At 43.6% G+C, this 25,520-nt stretch overlaps 1 protein-coding gene across 2 annotated transcripts in view; it reads right to left on the bottom strand.

Annotated features, from left to right (window-relative positions):
- The window catches only part of trappc8 (trafficking protein particle complex subunit 8), a 113,393-nt gene extending 93,818 nt beyond the window's left edge, over positions 1 to 19,575 (bottom strand). For both annotated transcript variants that reach the window (XM_033019479.1, XM_033019481.1), the window contains exons 1-2: positions 19,295 to 19,575; positions 8,197 to 8,391 (exon numbers count right to left, since the gene is read on the bottom strand). In XM_033019479.1, coding sequence (XP_032875370.1) covers positions 8,197 to 8,391; positions 19,295 to 19,451 — 352 coding nt within the window. In that variant the 5' untranslated portion in view covers positions 19,452 to 19,575. The remainder of the gene's footprint in view (positions 1 to 8,196; positions 8,392 to 19,294) is intronic.
- Positions 19,576 to 25,520: the final 5,945 nt, after the last annotated feature.

Genomic DNA, 25,520 nt, shown 5'->3' with positions numbered 1-25,520 from the left:
TTTTCTTTATTATAGAGAGAATTCTTCTGTCATCGGCTGTGGAGGTCTTCCTTGTTTCTCACTCATAATGGCTTCTTTGACTTTCATTGGCACAACTTTGGTCCTCATATTGATATACAACAATAAAAGTTTCCAAAGGTGAAGGAAAGATTGGAGTAAAGACTAGGTGCTGAGAGCTCGTTTACACCTGCATTAAGGAGGCAATTAAACATACCTGAGCAATTATAAACGTCTGTGAAGCTATGTGTCCCAAATATTATGGTGCCCTGAAATGGGGGGTCTATGTACTCTACATGGTGAAATCAAAATGTATAAAAATACCCTTTAATAAAATCTGACAATGTGCACTTTAACCTTATTATTATTTTCCATTACAAATCTCAAATTGTGGAGTACAGAGGCAAATAAATAAATGATGGGTCCTTGTCCCAAACATTATGGAGGGCACTGTATTTCCTCTTTCATATCCACCAATGAAAGTCACTCCAATGTTCAATTCAAAGCCTAATATTGCCAATATTCTTCTGTGAAGAATCTGACAAAACGCTAACTTGCATCGCACATTACACACCACTTCTCCTTGCTGAATTTCCTCCTTTTTCCCCCCCCCCCCCCCCCCCACACACACATTTCAAACTCTCAATCCTCTTCACCTCTGTTCTTTACATTCTACTCCAATAATGTTGAATGCTAAATCTTCGACTGTCTCACTCCCAAACTGGTTCCCAGTAAGCCTGTGCCTCAGTTCAGAGATTAGTGAACAATACAGTCCTCTCCCTCAAACTGAGCACACTCTCAAAAAGCAGAAAATTATCAGCTTACAATGATCAAACAGTATGTTTTTTTCAAATTAAGACTCTGTACAAAAAGACATACTATTTCATTTGTCCACGTCATAGGAGCAGAATTAGGCTATTCGGCCCAGTATCTGCTCTGCCATTCAAACATAGCTGATCTATCTTTCCCTCTCAATCCCATTCTCCTGCCTTCTCCCCGTAATCTTCGACACCTGTACTAATCAAGTACCTGTCAATCTCCGCTTTAAAAATACCCAATGACTTGGCTTCCACAGCCGTCTATACCAGTGATTTCCATAGATTCACCACCATCTGACTAAAGACATTTCTCATCTCCTTTATAAAGGTATGTCATTTGATCACAACTAATATGTGCCTCAACTCTATTTACATTTTCTACATTTCATTTATTAAAATACACAAAAATGTTAGTGGCTGTTTGACTGTTTTTCTCTCTCTCCCCAATAGTATGGTCCAGCTTGCTGGGCATGTCCAACAGCACTGCTAATTGCAACACATGACAGAAAAGGCATAATTTGATACTAACATTAACTCATTTGGTTTCATATAAAATAGTCCCTTTCTTCTACCTACCACTCTGCTACAGAAAACAAACTTTTCTCTTTCCAGTTCGTCGACAGCATAGTGACACATCTGGTAGAGCTGCTGCCTCAAATCGCTGGAGACACAGGTTCGCTCCTGACCTCAGGTGCTGTCCGTGTGGTTTGCACATTTTCCCTGCGACAGTGTGGTTTTCTTCCAGGTACTACAGTTATCTGCCATATCCCAAAAGTGCGGGCTTGTAGGTTAATTGGCGTCTTAAATTATCCCTGGTATGTAGGGAGTGGATGAAAAAGTGGGATATTATAGAACTGGTGTAAACAGGTGATTGATGGTGGGCATGGACTCAGTGGGCCGAAGGGAACTGGTTGTGTATTTCTCAAGTAAATAAAGAGTTTCAGACAAAATATTTTCTTGCTTGTTCCACAGATGTTGCCTGACCTGCAGAGTGCTTCCAGCATTGACTATTTTTATTTCAGATTTCCAGCATTTGTGTTTTTACATGATTTTCATTGCTCAATGAATAATGGCAATTTCCCATCTGCAATTTCCGGGCAACGTACTAAATGTTGGATCTGCATGCTATCTTTATGCTTCACATTAGAGATTCCTCTCTACAGCGACAGGCTGTAATCTCTCTCTATTTTAACAATATTCATCTTTTCTATTCCTCCTTCGAAACTGCAAGATTTTCAGAAGGCCTTCGATATGGTGCCGCACATCAGGCTGCCAGGGAAGACGAGAGCCCATGGTATTAAAGGGAAGATACTAGCATGGATAGCGGGTTGGTTGGATGGCAGAAGGCAAAGAGTTGCAATAAAAGGCGCTTTTTCCAGTTGGCTGCCAGAGACCAGTGGAGTTCCGCAAGGGCAGGGGCAGCTTCTCGTCATGTTGTATATTAATGATTTGGATAAGTGGCCAAGTTTGTAGATGATGCCAAGATAGGTGGAGGAGCAGACAGTGTTGAGGAAGCAAGGATCTGCAGAAGGACTTGGACAGGTTAGGAGAGTGGGCAGAGAAATGGCAGATGAAATTCAGTAAATCGGTAATAGGAATAAAGGCGTCGATTATTTTCTAAATGGAGAGAGAATCCAGAAACACGGAGGTACAAAGGGACTTGGGAGTGCTGGTGCAGGACTACCAAAAAGTTAATTTACAAGTCGAATCGGGAGTAAGGAAGGCAAATTCAATGCTAGCATTTATATCAAGAGGACTGGAATACAAAAACAGAGATGTAATGCTGAGGCTCTATAAGGCGCTGGTCAAGCCGCACTTGGGAGTACTGTGAGCAAATATGGGCCCCATATCTGTGGAAGGATGTGCTGGCTCTGGAGAGGGTCCAGAGTAGGGTTACAAGAATGATTCCAGGAATGAGTGGGTTAGCATATGATGAGCATTTGACAGCACTGGGCCTCTACTCGCAGGAGTTTAGAAGGTTGAGGGGGGACCTCATTGAAACTTCCAGTCTAATGAAAGGCGCAGATAGAGTGGATGTGGAAAGGATGTTCCCGCTGGTGGGAGAGTAGAGGACCAGAAGTCATAGGCTCAGAATTAAAGGGCGCTCTTTTAGAAAGGAGGTGAGGAGGAACCTCTTTAGTCAGACGGTCGTTAATCTGTGGAACTCATTGGCGGTGGAAGCCAAGTCAGTGGATATCTTTAAGGCAGAGATGGACAAATTCTTGATTAGAATGGGTGTCAAGGGTTATGGGGAGAAAGCAAGACATTGGGATTAGGAGGCAGAGATCAGCCATGATTGAGTGGCAGCATAGACTCGATGGGCTGAATGGCTTAATTCTAATCTTATAACTTGTGACTTCATGTTCATCCACATTGCACCTCACCTGCTCACTCACATCATCTATTTACATCTCTTTGTAGAGTTCCTCTTACTTGTTTTACTACAATCATTGTGCTATTGGACTGGCAAAAAAGATGAGATGAAACAAGTATTACAATAAAAACTCAAGAACGGGAATCCAATCACAGCAACAAATTCAACACTCAGGTTGGAATTGAATAAATACTTAAGGAAAACATTTAAGAGCCTTTGCAATTTCCTCAAAGATAGATTAACTGGACAGCATTATTAAAAATCGTGCCACAGTATGACAGGGTATAAATAAACGCAATGCTTTAAAGTTTACATGCGCCAAACTTCTTAGTTTGCTCAGAAATTAAACAATCTCTTTACAAATTAGAAATGTAAATCTTATGTCTGGAAAATTCATGTTTTGTCGAAAAAACTGACTGAGGCATAGGCGTAAACAATCTTCTAATTGGTGCCCCTAGATGCATGTTTAAGAATGATGAGATTAGTTGACTATTCTGCTGAAACTAACTGAGCACAATTAAACCCACTGAATCATAAAATTCACCACGTTGCCACACATACCAACATTTCCCAATGTGACTCAACGGACTGGCACAAAGCACTGCTTCCGACCACAAAAGCACTTAGCAGTGCTGACTTTGTCAGAGGTATACAGTCTTGAACCTGGTCCTTCAGGCTCAAATCATCCATGCTGACCAAGTTCCCTATCTGAGCAAGTCCTATTTGCCTGCATTTGGCCCCTATCCCATTAAATCTTTCCTATCCACGCATGTCTAAATAATTTTTTTAGCTTTGCAATTGTATCCGCCGTGACAGCCTCTTCTGGAAGCTCATTCCGTACATGCACCACGCTGTGTGAAGAAATTGCCAGAGGACTTTTATTAAATCTTTTCGCTCTCACATTAAACTCAATTCATGGCCTCTATTCTGGGGAAAAGACTGTCTATTTACTTGATTTTATATACCTCTTGCATCTCCCCTCAGCCTACGACATTCCAGAGAAAAAATTTGCCAGCCTATCTCCTGGCAACTCAAGTCCTGGTAACATCCTGGGTGAACCTTTTCTGCACTCTTTCCAGCTTAATGGCATCCTTTGGAAATCATCAAGGCATAACTGTGACAGACTCTTACAACATTCTCATCTTTCTTGACACGGTTCCATATGGTAGGCTAGTGTGAAAGGTTAGATCATACGGAATCCAGGGCGAGCTAGATGTGGACACATAATCGGCTTGGTGGAAGGAGTCAGAGGGTGCCAGTGGAGGACTATTATGCAGAGTCAGACCTGTGACCAATGGAGTTGATGTTGGGTCCATTATTTGTCATCCATCTTAAGAATTTGCATGACAATATTGTGAACGTCACCAGTAAATTAGTGGAGAACACCGAAATTGGTGGAATAGTGGACAGTAAAGATTTTCTAAGATTGCAGCAGGATCTAAATGAACTGGGCCAAAGGAATTTAAATCAAACAAGTGCAAGGTGTTGTATTCTAGAAAGTTAAACCAGAGCAGGTTTTACACAGTAAATGGCAGGGCCCCATTGAATGTTGTACCCAGGAGTACAAGAAACAGGTCCATGAAAGTGGCAACATAGGGTGTTGAAGAAGCCATTTTACATTCTTGCCTTCAATAATCTGGGCACTGATTACAGGAGGTGGGGCGTTATGTTGCAACGGTACAAAGTGTTGGCGAGACAACACTTGGAGTATTATGTACAGTTGTAGTTGCCCAGCTAAAGGATGTTATTAAGCTGGAAAGGATGCAGAAAAGATTTGCGAGGGTATTACCAGGACTGGAAAGCAGTGCCGGATTTAGATTAAGAGAGGCCCTAGGCTGTTCTACTTGAGAGGCCCCTCCCAATCCCCCACTCCCACGACTAGAGGAAGATGGAAGAGTCCACCAGATTGACACCAATTTGCAGCCGAGCGTGGCCAATGAGATACACACGATACTATACGATAGAACTTCATTAATCCCAGGAGGGGAATGTGTGTGTGTGTGTGTGTGTGTGTGTGTGTGTGTGTGTGTGTGTGTGTGTGTGCGTGTGTGTGTGTGTGCATGTGTGTGTGAGTATATATATTATATATACACACACACACACAGTTATATAGTCATATATAAATATACACTGTTTTGTTTTCTCGTTTATAACATTGTTTACAGAGTACTATGTTCACATATTCTGTTGTGCTGCTGCAAGTAAAGATTTCATTGTTCTAACTGGGACGTGAGAGAATAAAACACTCTTGACTTACATCGCTATTGTGTGGGATAGAACTGGTGTACGGTTGATCAGTGGTCGGCGTGGACTCTGTGGGCTGAAGGGCCTGTTTCCACGCTGTATCTTTAAATTAAACTAAAAACACTAAACTAGGGGAAATCTAAAGAAGGGTCGCTACCTGAAACGTCACCCAATGTCTTCTATCCAGAGAAGCTGGCTGCGCCATGGATTTCCCCCGCACAATAAAAGCATGGCATAGTCTTCACCTCATCAGAGTTACCCAACCAGACGCAACTAAATTTAAGGTAGCTCTTTTTTCCCCCAAGAACCCTTTTTTGCTTAAGTCAAGAGAGTTTTATTGTCATGTGTCCTAGATAGGACAATGAAGAGTTTGGTGGTGGAGGGTCCAGTTTAAATTCCATTTGGAATATTTTTGGAGGACCAGGAAACCAAGAAGCAAGTGTTACTCCAGGGAGTTACTCCAGCTCCAGGGAGTGATTCTGCGTTTGTTTTCAGCGGTCGCGACGAGGCGGCGACAGGACAGCACTGGCGGCCAGATCTCCCACAATGCAAAGGGAGGGAGAAAATGCCCGGCGACGACCAGTTGCCATGGCAGTGCGCATGTGCAGGGCGGCACATGCGCACGTGCATGGCGGCACATGTGCACAGCCACGGCCGATGATGTGCTGGCCGTGGTTGTGCGCATGTGCAGGGGGAGGATGTGCGGGCCTTGGCAGTGCGGATGAGGAGCGGCCGGCAGTGTCGGCGAATGAGGAGCGGGCGGAGAGTGGAGAAACAGCAGCCTGGACACGGATGGCAGGCGGAAATGGAGAGTGACAGAGAGAGAGAGAGAGAGAGAAAGAGAGGGGGGCCTGCTCAGAGTTGAATGTTAACGTCCCAGATGCTTGCCAAGCCGGGCAAAATGGCACGGCTTTTAGGTTGCCCACAGGGACTTTAGGTCGCCATTGGCACCCGGGCAACCGTTAATTTCGAGCCCTGCAACTATAGGGGGCCTTGTCAAATACTTTACTTAAATTAAAGTATTCAACCTCCATCGCCCTACCCTGATCAACCACCATTATCTCTTCAAATATACTCACCCCAGTTAGCAAGATGTGACTTCCTTAACATAGCCATGCTGTCCTTCATTCACCCATTCTCTCTCAAATACAAGTAAATCCTATTGCTAAGAAACTTCTCCAATAGCTTCTCTACCTCAGCTCTGAGGCTCACCAGCCTATAATTTTCTACTACATTCTTCCCTTCTTAAAGAAAGGAGCATTGGGCACTCTGTAGTCCTCCTTGGCCCTATCTGCGGCCAGAGAAGATACAAAAGTCTTCAAAGATCTCCATTTCCTCTCTCAATCTTGGATAGCTGGGGAATTATCTGCCTTAAATCTACGAGACTCAACACCACCACCTTCTTAATCTCAACCTGCTCTAGCCTATTAGTACACCCCAGACAGATCTCACTATCCCCCACGGCATTCTCATTTGTGCATTCCGATGCAAATAACTAGTTTGATACCACGCCAATATCTTGTGACTCCAAGCCCATATTCCCTGCTTTATCATTGAGTGGTTCCATCCTTTCCCTAGTTACCCTCGTGTTTTTAAAGCGCCCCTTCCTTTTTCCATTCTGTCCCAAATACTACTTGAGATTTGGCCTTAACTAAATGTTTTTAAAATCCCAACACATGCAGCAACAGTTCAGGAGGAAACATGTACCACAATTCGAGTTACTTGGATAACACTCACATGAAAGAAATTTTAGTTTTGAACAACAAAACATGTTTGGATCTGGAATCATCACATGCCCAAACTGCACTTCTTGTACTCATATCACTAAAAATATATTTTGACAATCGTTTCTATTCCCTCTCCATTGCAAATAACTCAAGCCATGCTCTTGAATACAAAACCTACTTCTTGGCTTTTTTTTTGTTGTTTAAAAACAAAAAAGGTCAAGGATGCATAATGAGATGTAACAGAAGTTGTTGATTTTGCTGAGTTTATTGTAAAAGTAACGTGTGAACTTTGAGCTACAAGAAAACACGCATTAAGAGAACGCAAAGGCTCGAGTAGTGCCGCGCAGTGGAAACAGTGAAGGGAACTAAGCCTCAAAGTAACTACAGGGTTGAACTCTGATATAATCAGCACTCACACCAAGCCATGGAGCATGCAATCCAGCCAGAAAAGAACTCAAAGCAGCTAAGCATCGATGCATATGAACCAACTACAAGAAACTACAGAAGTATGGGAGATGAGACTTGACAATTGTACTTCAAGGTGGCATTTGCAGCTAATCTCTGCTCCAGCTAAACAATTCTAACTCAGATCATCTTGTGCAGGATTCATCCACAATATAATCAAAGTGATAAAAGCTATCTTTAATCTTGCACAGGATGCAAAACATATCCAGTACGGAATCATCCGTTTAGTACATTTGGACATTTAAAAAAAGACTAACAGTAGCTGCTTAAATATGATTTAGTCAAAGGCATGTGCTACATGCACCTACGGGAAACTGCATTTCAGCTATTAATTACTAAGATATATCACATGTAATGAACTCACAACCCACAGACAGGCAAATGTTCAGACCCATGGTAAGAAATGTTATTCCATGAAATTTGAAGGAAAATTGATCAGCAACTATTGGCTCAAGTACTGCTTCAATTTAATTCCCAAAACCCAAATGAATCGAAATCTCCAGCCAGTTTTCCTCAGCCAAGATAACTTTCACATGCAGAGTAACTAATAAACATAAAACCAGGAGCTTACCGCTGATGTTGAGATCATAATCTCCTGCTGTAATCACATTAGCGACCAATCCTTCTGCAGGCTGGCTAGCAGAAACCACCTCACTTAACAGCTTGCGAATGGTTGTCTGCTGTGGCGGTTGAGTGACAATGCTGGTGACGCTGATCCGCAGGTTTTTAATAACGTGGCTCTGATTGTTGGGATCCCGCATGTGAACTAGATGAAGAAAAACAAAGATAAATCAATCACCTTGCAGATTCTTCAGGTTTCATTGCCATGCTCTACACTGAAGACCTCCATTCAATGACAATTATAAAGCTCCCTGAAGTTAACTCAATTACCCACCACAAGAGAAGCTCACATTTCTGAAGAACATTCAGCCTATTGTGCTTGAACTATCCATTTAATTCTGCTTCACCTTCTCTTCCCCCATTGCCTTGGAACTTCCTTATGTAATTACCCTATTCCTTCTTGAGTTATAAATGTAATTTATTTCCAACACCCTTTCAGGCAGTGCATTCAAATCACAATTCTGTGTGCAAGTCTCAACCCTCAGAGAACTTTATCTAACTCAGGTCTGTATTTTCTGTCCAATGAAGATGCCATCAATACAAAATTTGAATACAAAATGTTGAATTGCATCAGTTTATTTCCCCTTAACCTTGTCTACCCACTTTCTCCAGATTTTCTGCTAACTCAATGCCCTAGCTGCAGTCTTATCAATCTTCTTCTATCCATTCTTCCTAATATACCATACATATATGATAAGCAGTGACCCCATGTGCCTTATTCAAAATGATCCCCGTGGTCATATTGTTGATGAAATTCAGTGTAGAAGGTAGTGGATATTTTAATAGAAATTAAAAAACTGTAAATCTGAAATAATGCAGGAAATATTCAGTAGGCCAAGTTGCATCTGTGAAAAGAGAAACAGGTCATGGTTTTGGTTTATTATTGTCTCTTTTACCGAGATCCAGTGAACAACTATGTTTTGCACTATTGACTGAAACTCAGCTCACCTGGATACAAATACTTGGAGGATGCTGCAGAAGTTAAAGCAATCAGTAACACCACAGCTTTATCTAGAAACAGGTTACGTCTGTCCTTAAAACTTGAGCATCCAGTCTGGGTAAAACTTTGGGAAAGATGTAGAGACTTCTGACAAGGATTAAAAATTTAATAATAATGATTCCAGAAATGATTCATCTTACGAACTGCATGGATAAATTGGAGAAGTGCTTTTTTTTAAAAGAGTGACGGTTGAGAGTAAATGTAATATAGTTGTTTCAAATTAAAAGGATAACCTGAAATAAAGAGAAACTGATTCCTGTGAAGGTATAACAATCTCAGATGATTACTGAGACAATCAAGGGTGAATTGAAGCAGATATTTTGTACATGATTAGGATTTGGAATTTAATGCCCAGTAGAAAATGGAGACAGGCTCAATCGGAAAATACTGGAAGGTGGCCCAATAGAAATGTTCAATATGCATTTTTATAAATTGTGCCCTTTTTTCCAATAGAACAAAATTGCAAGGATATGGGACGAACAATAGAGAGAAACAAGATGATACTTTGAAAGAGTACACTTGAATAAAACAACCGACCATATTCATTGTTTTAATATTTATTTCCTTGCTTAAATTGGGTCGATATCACACATTCCTTTTTAGAGTGGATTTAAACTGCGATATGTGGCACACAAATGTGACCACTGTTCAAGGCAGAACATTGATCACAAGCTATCCTTTGACGTAAACAGGCACCAAGATATGGTGTGAACCATAGGGCATCACAATTGTAGGATTCTTATCTCCTGTCAAAGGTTGCAACTCATGTCAGAAAAGGTTTACTCAACAAAACAGAGCAATAAGTACAAGATTGCTGGTTGGATCCAGAACTCACTCAGTCACATCGAAGAGTAAGAAGAGATTAGTTAAATTTGACATTACTTTTAGCCCAGACATTATGCGCCAAAGGGCTTGTTCATCAGTGCACTGATCGATGTTCTAATATTTTATGAAATTCTAACTACATGTATATCCTAGAAAAGGTCAAGAGAGTCAAGAATGTTTTATTGTCATATGTCCCAGATAGAACAATGAAATTCCTAATTGCAGCAGCACAGCAAAAAATGTGAACATAGTACACAGTAAATATAATAGACAAGAAAAAAAAGTTCAGTGTGTGTATATAAAGTGCCCTCCATTATGTTTGGGACAAAGACCCATCATTTATTTATTTGCCTCTATACATCACAATTTAAGATTTGTAATTGAAAAAAAAAAATCACATGTGGTTAAAGTGCACATTGTCAGGTTTTAATAAAGGCTATTTTTATACATTTTGGTTTCATCATGTAGAAATTACAGCAGTGTTTAAACATAGACCCCCCCCCCCCCCCCCATTTCAGGGCACCATAATTTTGGGACACCTCAAAGTCATGTAAATGAAAGTAGACATGTTTAGTATTTTGTTGCATATCCTTTGCATGCAATGACTGCTTGAAGTCAGCGATTCATGGACATCACCAGTTGCTGGGTGTCTTCTCTGGTGATGCTCTGCCAGGCCTGTATTGCAGCCATCTTTAGCTCATGCTTGTTTTGGGGTCTAGTCCCCTTCAGTTCTATCTTCAGCATATAAAAGGCATGCTCAATTGGGTTCAGATCGGGTGATTGACTTGGCCACTCAAGAATTGACAATTTTTAAGCTTTGAAAAACTTCTTTATTGCTGTAGCAGTATGTTTGGGATCATTGTCTTGCTGTAGAATGAACCGCCGGCCAATGAGTTTTGAGGCATTTGTTTGAACTTGAGCAGATAGGATGTGTCTATACACTTCAGAATTCATTATGCTACTACAATTAGCAGTTGTATCATCAATGATGATGTGGATAGGATAAGAAGATTGGTACCTTCAGCAGTCATACATGACCAGGCAATAACACCCTCACCACCGTGTTTCGCACATGAGGTGGTATGCTTTGGATCTTGGGCAGTTCCTTCTCTCCTCCATACTTTGCTCTTGCCATCACTCTGATATAAGTTCATCTTTGTCTCATCTGTGCACAAGCCCTTTTTCCAGAACTGTGGTTGCTCTTTTAAGCACTTCTTGGCAAACTGTAACCCGGCCATCCTATTTTTGCATTCAGTGGTTTACATCTTGCAGTGTAGCCTCTGTATTTCTCTTCATGAAGTCTTATGTGGACAGTAGTCATTGACAAATCCACACCTGATACCTGAAGAGTGTTTCTGATCTGTCGGATAGGTGTTTGGCAGGTTTTCGTTATTATAGAGAATCTTTCTGTCATCAGCTGTGGAGGTCTTCCTTGGTCTGCCCTTTGCGATTAGTAAGCTCGCCAGTGATCTCTGTCTTCTTAATGATGTTCCAAAGAGTTGATTTTGGTAAGCCTAAGTTTTGGCTGATGTCTCTAACAGTTTTATTCTTGTTTCTCAGTCTCATAATGGCTTCTTTGACTTTCATTGGCACAACTTTTGGTCCTCATGTTGATAAAGAAAAATAAAAGTTTCCAAAGGTGATGGAAAGACTGGAGGAAAGACGAGGTACTGAGAGCTCTCCTATACCCAGCCAAGCCATGTGTCCCCAACATTGTGGTGGCCTGAAATGGGGGGGGGAACTATGTAATCTCCACATGGTGAGATCTCCACATGGTGAAACCAAAATGTATAAAAGAACCCTTCAATGAGGTTGAACAATATGCACTTTATCACATGTGAGATTTAGTATAACAAATTTCGAATTGTTGAGTACCAGACGGGAAAAAAGAACACAGACACATAAATAGTGCCATGGAACCCGACCAGTCCATGACAATGTTTTACTTAAGCATCTTCCCACCTTGTCCACCCTCCCCTCAAATGCTCAACACAATTCATGCACATCCTATGATCACAAGTGAGACATTCGCTCCACTGAGTAAACAAGTTTCTTCTGAATTGGCCTGTGACCTTAAATTGATGACTGCTTGCTAGGCTCTCTCAAAACAGATTTTCTCTGTATTTATCCCCATCATCAAAACCCATCATTTAAAAAACCTCCACTCTGTCAGCTTTCAATCTTATTTTCTGAAGTAAAAAGAGACTGAGCTTATTCATCCTTTCCTGATATATTTGCCCTTGCATTTTTGGCTTCATCCCCACAAATCTCCTCGGCATACTTTCCAATACAACGCTACATTTTGCCTAATACGGACCAGATATGTACGTAGCCCCTAAGTGTGCTTTACCAATGTCCCTTACAGATTTAGTATAATTTAGCTACTTTCTCATTCTCTGAAAGTAAAACCTACTCCTTGCTCTGCATTTATTTTGGTTTTGTTAACCTTTAGTGATTTCTCCACACGCAGACTGGGAACCCACCCAGAAGGTCTTGCTCGCCCTCCCAAAAGAACCCTGCACTTACAACAACTGGGACTTGAAAATGGCGGCAAATCTGGCGACTCTGTATACTCTCAGTGTACTACTACTATGTATTAAAACTGTATCTGAGATGCTTATCTAAGATGTATTTAAGTGCTTATGTATAGTACTGAACTGTACACAAAAATGAATTTCATTGTACCTCATTACATGCCACAATAAACCTCCACTGACTTAGTTTATAGATACAGCGCAGAAACAAGCCCTTCGGCCCACCGAGTCCGCACCGACCAGCAATCCCCGCACACTAACGCAATCCTATACACACTTGGGACAATTTACACTTCTACCAAGCCAATTAACCTACAAACCTGTACGTCTTTGGAGTGTGGGAGGAAACCGAAGATCTCGGAGAAAACCCACACCATCCCGAGAACGTGCAAACTCCGTACAGACAGCACCCGTAGTCAGGATCGAACCCAGGTCTCCAGTGCTGCAAATGCTGAAAGGCAGCAACTCTACCGTTGCGCCACTGTGCCACCCAATTATCACACAGGACCTATGCGTTTGGTCATTAAACCTTCACATTTTAGAGATACAGCACAGAAACAGGCCCTTCGGCCCACCAAGTCCGCGTTGACTCGCGATCACCCCATACACTAACCTACACACACTAGGGAAAATTTTACAACTTGCCGAAGCCAATTAACCTACAAACCTTTACGTCTTTGGAATGTGGGAGGAAATCGGAGAAAACCCACGCGGCCACAGGGGGAAACGTACGAACTCCATACAGACAACCCCGTAGTCAGGATCAAACCAGGTTTCTGGTGCTGTGAGGCAGCAACTCTACCGCTGTGGCACTGTGCTGCCGCTGTGCACCAGTTAATGGTTGGTAAGGCAAGCAATCAAGGAGCAAATGCTGCATTTGCATTCACTGTTTCAGGATTTTAGAATAGGAACAGGAATGTCTTCCTGCAATTGTACATGGTCATGGTGGGAACAGGTTGAGCTGCAGACATTGTGGAGCGCACGTCCACTGAAATGGAAGACGGTCACAAACTCCACAAGCAGAATCAAGGGATATGGGCAGAAGACAGACACGGGTTACTGATTGTGGATGATCAGCCATGATCACAATGAATGGCGGCGCCGGCTCGAAGGGTCAAATAGCCTCCTCCTGAACTTATTTTCTGTGTATCTATGTTTCCAAGGTGTGAATGTCACCAACAATTTGAACTGGTTCAACCACATCAACATTATGGCCAAGAAAGCATACCGACACCTCTACTTCCTGAGAAGGCCAATGAAATTTGGCATGTCTCCAATTTCTATGAACTACAGAAATTATACTATCAGTATACATCACAGCTCTGTACAGTAATTGCTCTGCCCAAGACTGCAAGGATCGCAGAGAGTTAATGGCCTGTCCCACTGCGGGGACCTAACTCGCGAGTTTAGAAGAGTTTGCTCTCGACTCATACTCGCTGCATGGTCGACACGAGGTCCTAAGAGGTCTTTGTAACTCTCCTTCTTGCTAGAGAGTAGTCCCCGCGTATTCGAGGCCTCAGCTAGGTCGCGGCGTTTTTTTCAACATTCTGAAAACTGCCTGCGAGTGAAAAAATGTCACCATGGAAAAAATCGATATATTTTTTCTTCATAGGTTTAGTCGAGGTAGGTCGTAATGCTATCGTAGGTAGTCAAAGGCAATCGAAGGTAGTCGAAGGTAAAGCTCATTGAGAGAAAAAAGGTAAGTAAACCGACCGGTAATGTTAAATGCCCGCTAAACTTTATTAAAAGTGGCCTGCTTCTTAAAAGTGTCTCGACTCCTTCTCCCCCCTTCTCTCCCTCCTCTCTCCCCCCCCCCCCCCCCCCCCCCCGTAACTGTGTCAGCCGTCTTTGGAAACGTTTGTTCATCGCGGGTGTGAATTTCAAACAGGTGTGTGTGTGTGTGTGTGCGCGCGCGCGCATTCGATCCGGCGCAGTTTTATCGCTGACAGTCGATCCAGCTCGAGGTTTTTCAGGCGAGTGCCCTGGAGCTTGTAGGTCGAAGACAGTCGCTGAAAAGTCGCGTTAGTGGGACAGGCCCTTTATGGACGCAGTCCAGTCCATGATGCAAAGCAGCCACAAACCTCCTATTCGCTCAGCGACTCATTCTACACCACTCTGTCTTGTGAAAGCAATCAATATTATAAAGAATCACTCACACCCCAATCATTGTCTTGTCTCCCCTCTCTCATCCGGTAGAAGATACAAAAGCTTGAAAGCACATGCTGCGCTTCGTTCTCGCCATCAGAATCTTGAACGGATCTCTTGTATGCTGAGGTCGCATTCCCGATCCTTCAATCTACCCCACTGCACTTTTATTTTTGCAGTTCATTGCCTCTGTACTTTTATTATCTGCACTTTCTCTATAACTGCAACACAATATTTTGCATTCTGTTTATTTTCTCTATTGCACTACCTGTTGTACTGTATTCATGTACAATGTGTTTGCACTTATTTACGGTATGATTTGCCTGGATAGCGTGCAAAACAAAGTATTGTATCTCAATACACGTGACAATAATCTTTTCTACATTCAATGTTCAAATGCACCTAGTGGTGTGAGAAACAGATTCAAATGTAGTTTTCAAAATCGAATGCTGAATAATTTGCCGTCGAAAAATGTGGCTGCAGAAGGAGCTAGAATTTTTTTAAACTTGGGCACCTACACAAAAAGTCAGCATTGGCTCAACAAGCATGAGGATTACAATACAGAAGAATAGGATCCTTCTGTATTGTAACAGGACAGCACAGTGGCACAGCTGCTAGAGATGCCACCTCACATCGCCAGAGTCCCGGGTTCAATCCTGACCACGGATGATGTCTGTGTAAAGTTTGGACGTTCTCCCAGTGACCGTGTAGGTTTCCGCCAGGTGATCCTGTTTCCTCTCACATCCCAAAGACATGCTGGTTTGTTAGTTAATTGGCCTCTAAAATTGCTCCTAATGTGTCGGGAGTGGATGCAAAAGTGAGATAACATGGAACCATCCTCCCACAATTTGAGAGCAGTCCTGTAGATTACTTTCTATCTCATTGGAGACCCTCAGACTATCTTTGATCGTACTTTGTTGGCTTTACCTTGCGCTAAACGTTATTCACTTATCATGTATCTATACACTGTAAATGGATTGATTATAATCATGTATTGTCTTTCTGTTGACTGGTTAGGACGTAACAAAGAGCTTTGTACTGTACCTTGGTACACGTGACAATAAACTAAACTGAACTAGTGTGAACGGGTGATGGATGGTCAACATTAATTTGGTGGGCCGAAGAGTCCGCTTCCATGCTGTATCTCTAAAATAAACTGAACACTAACAAGCAGACAACTTGAGTGTTAAACATTTTAAACCACAGCAGCCTTTGAGGAATTGGAAACATGCATTTCAAACCATGTGCACATGTATATCACATGAATTAAATTTGGAGCTGAAACAGGCTAATCAGAGAAAAATATCATAAATTGTAAATTAAGGTCAGATGTTTTTCACAGCAGGAAGCATTCTCTCCATCATATCAGAATTTGTGGTTTTGTGCAGAATCCCAAGCACAAAGATAAATGATCCAGGAATAACGTTTTTCAACCATAGAAGGCAGTGGGTACATGGCAAGAGGAGTGAGTTAATGCAAGTACTATAACAACATTTAGAATACATTTGAACTGGTACACAGCTAAGAAAGGTTTAGCAGGATATGGCTCTAACGTGGGCAGGTGGGACTAGCATAGATACGATATCTTGGTCAGCATGGATAAGTTAGGCCAAAGTTTCCATTCTCTATGCCTCTGTGTCTCAGATGGGACAAACTGGTGCTGCCTTTAATATTAAATGAATATCTTATCTGCCATCTCCATTGGGTGAAAAAGATCACATAACACTGTCAAAAAGCAGTTCTCCCTAATATCCTTCTCAAATAACAGTTCTTCCTAACATCCTGCTGAAAACACATCACTCAACAAACATATTTTAAATGATTAGTCCTTCTCCCATTGCTGTTTCAGGAACTTGTATAATGCACTCATCACCAATATTACAAAACTGACCACAATACAAAAATATCTCACTGGCTGCAAAGTATTTTGATATCCTGTAAAGATGTGAAAGTTATAAAAACACAAGCCCTTGTTCACATTAAAAAAGATACACAGTGCCCTTCATAATGTTTGGGACAAAGACCCATCATTTATTTATTTGCCTCTGTACTCCACAATTTGAGATTTGCAATAGAAAAAAAAAATCACATGTGGTAAAAGTGCACATTATCAAATTTTAATAAACGCCATTTTTATACATTTTGGTTTCACCACGTAGAAATTACATAGAAACATAGATAATAGGTGCAGGAGTAGGCCATTCGGCCCTTCGAGCCTGCACCGCCATTCAATATGATCATGGCTGATCATCCAACTCAGTATCCTGTACCTGCCTTCTCTCCATACCCCCTGATCCATTTAGCCACAAGGGCCACATCTAACTCCCTCTTAAATATAGCCAATGAACTGGCCTCAACTACCTTCTGTGGCAGAGAATTCCAGAGATTCACCACTCTCTGTGTGAAAATGTTTTCCTCATCTCGGTCCTAAACGATTTCCCCTTATCCTTAAACTGTGACTCCTTGTTCTGGACTTCCCCAACATCGGGAACAATCTTCCTGCATCTAGCCTGTCCAACCCCTTAAGAATTTTGTAAGTTTCTATAAGATCCCCACAGCAGTGTTTTATACATAGTTCCCCCCCCCCCCCCCCATTTCAGGACACCATAATATTTGTGACACAGCAATGTCATGTAAATGAAAGTAGTCATGTTTAGTATTTTGTTGCATATCCTTTGCATGAAATGACTGCTTGAAGTCTGCGATTCATGGACATCACCAGTTGCTGGGTGTCTTCTCTGGTGATGCTCTGCCAGGCCTGGATTGCAGCCATCTTTAGCTCATGCTTGTTTTGGGGTCTAGTCCCCTTCAGTTCTATCTTCAGCATATAAAAGGCATGCTAAAAAAAGGCACTCAAAAATTAACATTTTTTTAGCTTTGAAAAACTCCTTTGTTATTTTAGCAGTATGTTTGGGATAATTGCCTTGCTGTAGAATGAACCGTCGGCCCATGTGTTTTGAGGCATTTGTTTGAATTTGAGTAGATAGGATGTGCCTATACACTTCAGAATTTATTATGCTACTATCATCAGCAGTTGTATCATCAATGAAGATAAGTGAGCTAGTATCTTCAGCAGCCATACATGCCCAGGCCATAACACCCCCATCACTGTGTTTCACAGATGAGGTGCTATGCTTTGGATCTTGGGCAGTTCCTTCTCTCCTCCATACTTTGCTCTTGCCATCACTCTCATATATAAGTTAATCTTCCTCTCATCTGTCCACAAACATCTGTCCATAACTGTTAAATATTTGGCAAACTGTAACCTGGCCATCCTATTTTTGCAGCTAACCAGTAGTTTGCATCTTGCAGTGTAGCCTCTGTATTTCTGTTCATGAAGTCATCTGCAGACGGTGGTCATTGACAAATTCCACACCTGACTCCTGAAGAGTGTTTCTGATCTGTTGGACAGTTGTTTGGGGATTTTTCTTTATTATCGAGAGAATCCTTCTGTCATCAGCTGTGGAGGTCTTCCTTGGTCTGCCAGTCCATTTGCAATTAGTAAGTTCACCAGTGCTCTCTTTCTTCTTAATGATGTTCCAAACAGTTGATTTTGGTAAGCCGAAGGTTTGGCTGATGTCTCTAACAGTTTTATTCTTGTTTCTCAGTCTCATCGTGGCTTATTTGACTTTCATTGGCACAACTTTGGTCCTCATATTGATAAACAGCAATAAAAGTTTCCAAAGGTGATGGAAAGACTTGAGGAAAGACTAGATGCTGAGAGCTCTCTTATACGTGCATTAAGGAGGCAATTGAACACACCTGAATTACAAACGCCTGTGAAGCTATGTGTCCCAAACATTATGATGTCCTGAAATGGGAGGACCATGTATAAACTCAGCTGTAATTTCTACATGGTGAAACCAAAAAATGGCTTTTAATAAAATCTGACAATGTGCACTTTAACCACATGTGATTTTCTTCTATTACAAATCTCAAATTCTGGAGTACAGAGGCAAATAAATAAATGATGGGTCTTTGTCCCAAACATTATGGAGGGCACTGTAACACTCTCACAAAACTCCAGTGACACTTGTCCAACGCGCAGAACTGAAGGTCTACTGTCATTTTTCACGATCAAATTTATAGCCAAAGAATCGTCGATGTTGTCGGGGTTGTCAATAAACCTCGCAGCCAATACGAACAGAGTAAGCACTGACAACCAACAAATTCGTGACGATAATTATAAGGCATGACAATCGGGGATGGGGAAAGAGTGGTGGCATGGAGAGGTGAGGGACTAGGGGGCGGGGATGTTAAGTGTCATCCCGGGGCGGCCTAGTAGGACACGGGGGTGGGACGGGGACCTCATAGACACTGAGCCTCTCGGAGGGAGGGGAGGGGAGGGGAGGGGACGCGGGGAGTTGACGGGGGGGGGGAGGGAGGGGACCGAGACCCTCACGGCGGAATAAGGAGGCGAGGGGAGTGTTATTCTGGTGGGGCCTAGTCGGACACGGGTGAGAGGGGTCGGGGACGGGTCCCTCTCACTGCTGTCCCGCAGCAGTCTGGCCGCACGGGCTCCGGTCCGCCGCGCCGGCACCAACCTTCGGACGTGAGGCGGCAGAAGGGCCGAACCAGCTCGGCGAACGACAGGTTGTTTTTCCGCGTCGAGCCGTCGGCGGCCTCGCTGCACAGCACGGCCACCATGGGAACGAAGGTGTCCTGGATGAACTCCTGGACGCTCTGCACGCACTGAGCCATCCCCGCACTGCAACGCCGACAGTCGGCGGCTGTTCGCTGGGCGAGCTGAGTTCAGGACCGGCCCACTGCAAGCGGCGCCATGTTGGGGCCAGCGCCGTCCCTCCCGTCAACCCTGCGCCGCCTCACGTGACCGGGACCCGGCCACGCCCCCTCTTCGCCTAACGGCAACTGCGCCTGCGCACGGGGCCCAACTCCCAGGGCCGAGGTGTCAATCATCGAAGCGGGGTGGGGGAGGGGCGCAGTCTCCGGGGGCGAGGTGTCAATCTCACATCGTTCCGCCCATTAATCCCCACGTGATCGCAACCCAGTCCCAGTCCCCGCCTCCGATGTACGCGCCTGCGCACTGCAGCTCCCTCGGTACCACCGTCAATCATCAGAAGTGGCCGCAAACAAGCCCCGCCCATGGGCTCCGCGCCTGCGCACTGCACTCTTTCATACACCGTCACAGCCCCTTCGGCCCAGCATGTCCATGCCATTATTTACACTACTAGTAATTGGTTCCCAGTCTTCAACGCTCTTTAAACGTTGCTCGCACGACATTTTAGTGTCTCTTAAACCTTATGAGGCTCGCAGAACTGGGTCTCTGCGCATCCCTCTGCAACTGGATCCTCGACTTCCTCGTCCACAGACCACAGTCTGTTCGTATTGGTGGAAATGTGTCAGCCTCAATAACAATCAGCACGGGAGCACCTCAAGGCTGCGTGCTCAGCCCCCTGCTGTACTCACTCTATACCCATGACTGCGTAGCGAACCACAGTGCGAACTCCATCATCAAGTTCGCTGACGACACCACTATTGTGGGGCGTATCACTGATGGGGATGAGTCAGAGTACAGAAGAGAGATCGAGCAACTGTCCATATGGTGCCAGCGCAATAACCTGGCCCTGAACACCAGCAAAACCAAGGAACTGATTGTGGACTTTGGAAGGAGTAGGAGGGGGACCCACAGCCCCATTTATATCAACGGGTCGATGGTTGAAAGGGTCAAGAACTTCAAATTCCTGGGCGTGCACATCTCTGAAGATCTTTCCTGGTCCGAGAACACTAACGCAATTATCAAAAAAGCTCATCAGCGCCTCTACTTCCTGAGAAGATTACGGAGAGTCGGATTGTCAAGGAAGACTCTCTAACTTCTACAGGTGCACAGTCGAGAGCATGCTGACCGGTTGCATCGTGGCTTGGTTCGGAAATTTGAGCGCCCTGGAGAGGAAAAGACTACAAAAAGTAGTAAACACTGCCCAGTCCATCATCGGCTCTGACCTTCCTTCCATCGAGGGGATTTATCGCAGTCGCTGCCTCAAAAAGGCTGGCAGTATCATCAAAGACCCACACCATCCTGGCCACACACTCATCTCCCTGCTACCTTCAGGTAGAAGGTACAGGAGCCTGAAGACTGCAACAACCAGGTTCAGGAATAGCTACTTCCCCTCAGCCATCAGGCTATTAAACCTGGCTCGGACAAAACTCTGATTATTAGCAACCACTTTCTGTTATTTGCACTACCAGTTTATTTATTCATGTGTGTATATATTTATATCATGGTATATGGACACATTTATCTGTTTTGTAGTAAATGCCTACTATTTTCTGTGTGCTTAAGCAAAGCAAGAATTTCATTGTCCTATACAGGGACACATGACAATAAACTCACTTGAACTTGAACTTGACTGCATCGACCCTTCAAGAAGTGTGCTCCAGATTCCAACATCCTCTGGGTAAACATGACCTTCCTTCCTCAGATCTCCTCTAAACCCCTTGCCCATTACTCTAAACATCGTGACCATGGAGATATGTTCCCGAATAGTTACCCTATCTATGCTCTGCAGATCGGTATCCCTCAGACTTTATCATTGTCACTTTTGTGCATTTCTTTAATTCATTGTTCTTTATCTCTCTCCATCATCGTCTATATCCCTCGTTTCCCTTATCCCGAACCAGTCTGAAGAAGGGTCTCGACTCGAAACGTCACCCATTTCTTCTCTCCAGAGATACTGCCTGTCCCGCCGAGTTACTCCAGCTTTTTGTGTATCTTCGGTTTAAACCAGCATCTGCAGTTTCTTCCTGCACATACCACAGAGAGTGTGTTTCCTCAGATTATCTGTTGTGCTGTTTGCTTGTAAGAATTTTATTGATCTGTTTTGGGACATATAACAATTAAACACTCTTGATTCATTTGTCCCCAATCTCTCTTTCAACTTTCTCCCCCCTAAATCAGTCTGAATTTAGCCCGCATCTATTGTTCCCTGTGCCTCTCTATCCTTTATGCATTAGTTGTCACCTTATCTACCTGTGCTGCCACCTTCTGGGATACTTGAAATGGTACACCAAGTTCCCTCAAATGGCAAATAGCATAGAAATGTAATCAACAACATAAACACCGAAAAAATCTGATATCCAGACTTTTCAAATTATTGTTTATACCTGCAATACCCCAACATACTTTTATTTCATTGTTTTTACATGTTACACAACGGTATAATAAATTGTGTAGGAGATTGTCCAGGAGTGTGTAAGAAGGAACGAGCAGATGCTGTTTTACACCGAAGATAGACACAAAATGCTGGAGTAACTCAGCAGGTCAGGCAGCATCTCTGGATGGAAGGAATGGGTGATGTTTCTGGTCGAGACTCTGCTTCAGAGTGGCCATCATATAATAAATTTTCCAGCAAAAAGTGAGTTAAAAAGGAACGTGAGAAACTGAACCCAAGTGAGTTTCATCATGCAAGTTTCAGTTTGACTTGATATTGGATTATTAGACTTGTATCAAAATATACGGGAAAACTGTTATCCCAGCAAAACATTGTGCCAGAGTATGAAAAATCCTTAAAAGACAAAATTAAGGTACCATAGCTAAATGCATAAAAAAGAAACAAAGTGCTCAAGCAACTCAGTCGGTCAGGCAGCATCTATGGAAAACATGGATAGGTGACGTTTCAGGTCCAAAGATGCTGCTTGAGCCAGTGAGTTATTCCAGCTCTTTATTTTTCTTTTGTATAAACCAAAGACCTGATAGAAGTATATAAAATTATGAGAGACATAGTTAAGGTAGACAGTCAGAACCTTTTTCCTGAGGGTGGAAATGTCAAAGACAAGTGGGGATAGCTTGAAGATGAGAGGCAAAGGTTAAAGGAGATGTGCAGGGCAAGCATTTTCACACAGAGTGGTGGGGGCCTGGAATGCACTGCCGGGGAGTGGTGGTGGAGGCAGATACTGTAGTTGCATTCAAAAGACGTTTATAAATCACATGGATATGCAGGGGATGGAAAGAAAGGGATCACATACAGGCAGATCTGATTAGTTTATCTTAGTACAGGTCATCCTGTACCGATTTTCCGTCAAATGGTGGTCTGGCACCTTCCTTAGTCCGGACAAAATTACTAGAGTGCACTTGAAATCCCCCCGAAAATGTGGTGCTCAGGCCGGGTGAGGCGGCCAACCTCGACCTCATCATGACTTCCACGTCGACGGCGGGTCGAATTTGACCCCTGCGTCTGGAGCTCTGGAACTCCAGCCCGGCCAGAGTCAGCAGATCAGTCGGTATCTCGGCCTCCGGTGGCCTAGGCAGACCATTCCGCTACCATTCGACTCCGCTAGGAGACTGTGACCTCTGCTGGTCCAGCAAAACGGATAATACAGAGAGGATCTGTATCATGTTTGGCATGGACATTGTCGGCTGAAGGGCCTGCTTTTCTATGTTCTATGTGTCAAAGAGGAAAGAAAAATACAAGCTGCTGTTTTGGTCGCTCGTAGTGATTGTGTTTAACTTTCGACTGTAGTCGAAACTCACAACTCTAGATTATTAAGGATTTTGACAAGCTAGAGGCAGGAAACGTGTTCCCAATGTTGGGGGAGTCCAGAACCAGGGGCCACAGTTTAAGAATAAGGAGTAAACCATTTAGAACGGAGACGAGGAAACACTTTTCCTCACAGAGAGTTTTGAGTCTTGGAATTCTCTGCCTCAGTGGGCGGTGGAGGCCGGTTCTCTGGATACTTTCAAGAGAGAGCTAGATAGGGCTCTTAAAGATAGCAGAGTCAGGGGATATTGGGAGAAGGCAGGAACGGGGTACTGATTGGGGATGATCAGCCATAATCACATTGAATGGTGATGCTGGCTCGAAGGGCCAAATGACCTACTGCACCTATTGTCTATTGTCTATAGTGTCTGTTCCGAATGCTTGTGTGAAGGAGTGAAATACTTGCTTGCAGCAGTGAGGAAGAGTGCTGGCCCCAGGAACTGTGGCCCCAGGTATGCAGCAGTAGAGTCATAGAATCAGACAGCACAGAAACAGGCCCTTCAGCCCAACTTGACCACATCGGCCAACATTCCCCATCTACATTAGACCCACCTGCCTGCATTTGGCACATATCCCTCAAAACCTGTCCTACCCATGTACCTGTCTAAATGTTTTTTAAATGCTGCGATAGTCCCTGCCTCAACTACCTCCTCCAGCAACTTGTTCGATACACCCACCACCCTATGTGTAAAAAAGTTACCCCTCTGGTTCCTATTAAATCTTTTCCCCCTCACCTTAAGCCTATGCCCTCTGGTTCTTGATTCTCCTACTCTGGGCAAAAGACTGGGCGTTTACCCGATATATTCCTCTCATGATTTTTGATCACCCCTCATCCTCCTGCGTTCCAAGGAATGGAGTCCTAGCCTGCTCAACGTCTCCTTATAGCTCAGACCCTCAAGTCCAGGCAACATTCTTGTAAATCTTCTCTACACCCTTTCCAGTTTGTAAAGGGGAGTGCTGACAGGTGGCATGCAACAGGAAAGGTGGGGGGTTAGGTCATGAGGTCATAAATGATTGGAGCAGAATTAGCCCATTCGGCCCATCTTTGTACTAACCATTTGCTCAGCATGTGGTATCTAGGGAATGGAGGGATATGGATCATGTGCAGGCAGGGGAGATTAGTTTATCGTGGTGTCATGTTTTGCATGAACATTGTGGGCTGAAGGGCCTGTTCCTGTACTGTTCTATGTTCTATCTCATCTCACTCTGCAAAGCAAAACTCGCCTCAATCTTTTTAAATTCCTTTGTCTATGGACATATCAGGAGATTGATGCAAAGATTAGGCTGGCACATTGGTGCAGCTGGTAGAGCCACTGCCTCACAACGCCAGAGATCCGGCTTTGATCCTAACCTCAGGTGATGTCTGTACGGAGTTTGTACGTTCTCCCTGTGACCACGTGGGTTTTCTCCAGGTGCTCTAGTTTCCTCCTACATCCCAAAAATGTGCGGGTTTGTCGGTTAATTGGACCTCTCTAAATTGCCCCCAGTTTGTAGGGAGTGAATGAGAAAGTGGGATAACATAGAACTAATGTGAACGGGTGATCGATGGTCGGTGTGGACACGGTGGGCTGAAGGGCCTGTTTCCATGCTCTATCTCTATACTAAACTAAACTAAATTAAATTGACCTGGTGAGTATTTTCAACACTGTTTATTTGCTCTTGCATTGTACAAGGCATGGTTTACAATAAACCATTAGATTTCCCGTAATCCACAGAATGTCTTGGTTTCGCTTTCCGTTTGTTTGTGGTTTGGGACTTGCAGAGAACTGACTTCAATGAGATTGACAGTGACAGAGAGATCCAATCCAACACCACCGCTCCTGCATTGCTTCGCCTCCACCAGCCTCCTTCACCCGTAGATCTCAGTTTCAAGAATTTGACTGGCAGCGGAATGAAAATCAACAGAGACACAAGAGACTGCAAATGCTGGAACCTCGAACAAAACACAAAGTGCTGTAGGAACTCAGTGGGTCAGGCAGCATCTGTGGAAGGATACAGATTGTTAACGTTATGGGTGGGAACCCTTGTTCAGACTGATTGTAGTTGGGAGAAGCTGGAAAAGAGAGATGGGGGGGGGGGGGGGGCCAAAACCAGGCAAGTGATAGGTGAATACAGATGAGGGGGATTTGATTGGGAGATGGGTGGAGTAAGTGGCAAATGGAGGTGAAAAGGCTACCAGATAAGGAAAAAAAGAGGAATTAAATGTAAAGGCAGAGGGAGGAATATGAGTGGAAGTGGACGGGGGTGTGCACAGATAGAGGGGAGATAAAAGGCC

This window comes from Amblyraja radiata, chromosome 4 (genome assembly GCF_010909765.2).
Source record: "Amblyraja radiata isolate CabotCenter1 chromosome 4, sAmbRad1.1.pri, whole genome shotgun sequence".
Taxonomy (NCBI): Eukaryota; Metazoa; Chordata; class Chondrichthyes; order Rajiformes; family Rajidae; genus Amblyraja; species Amblyraja radiata.
This window is presented reverse-complemented; position numbering and strand designations above follow the sequence as displayed.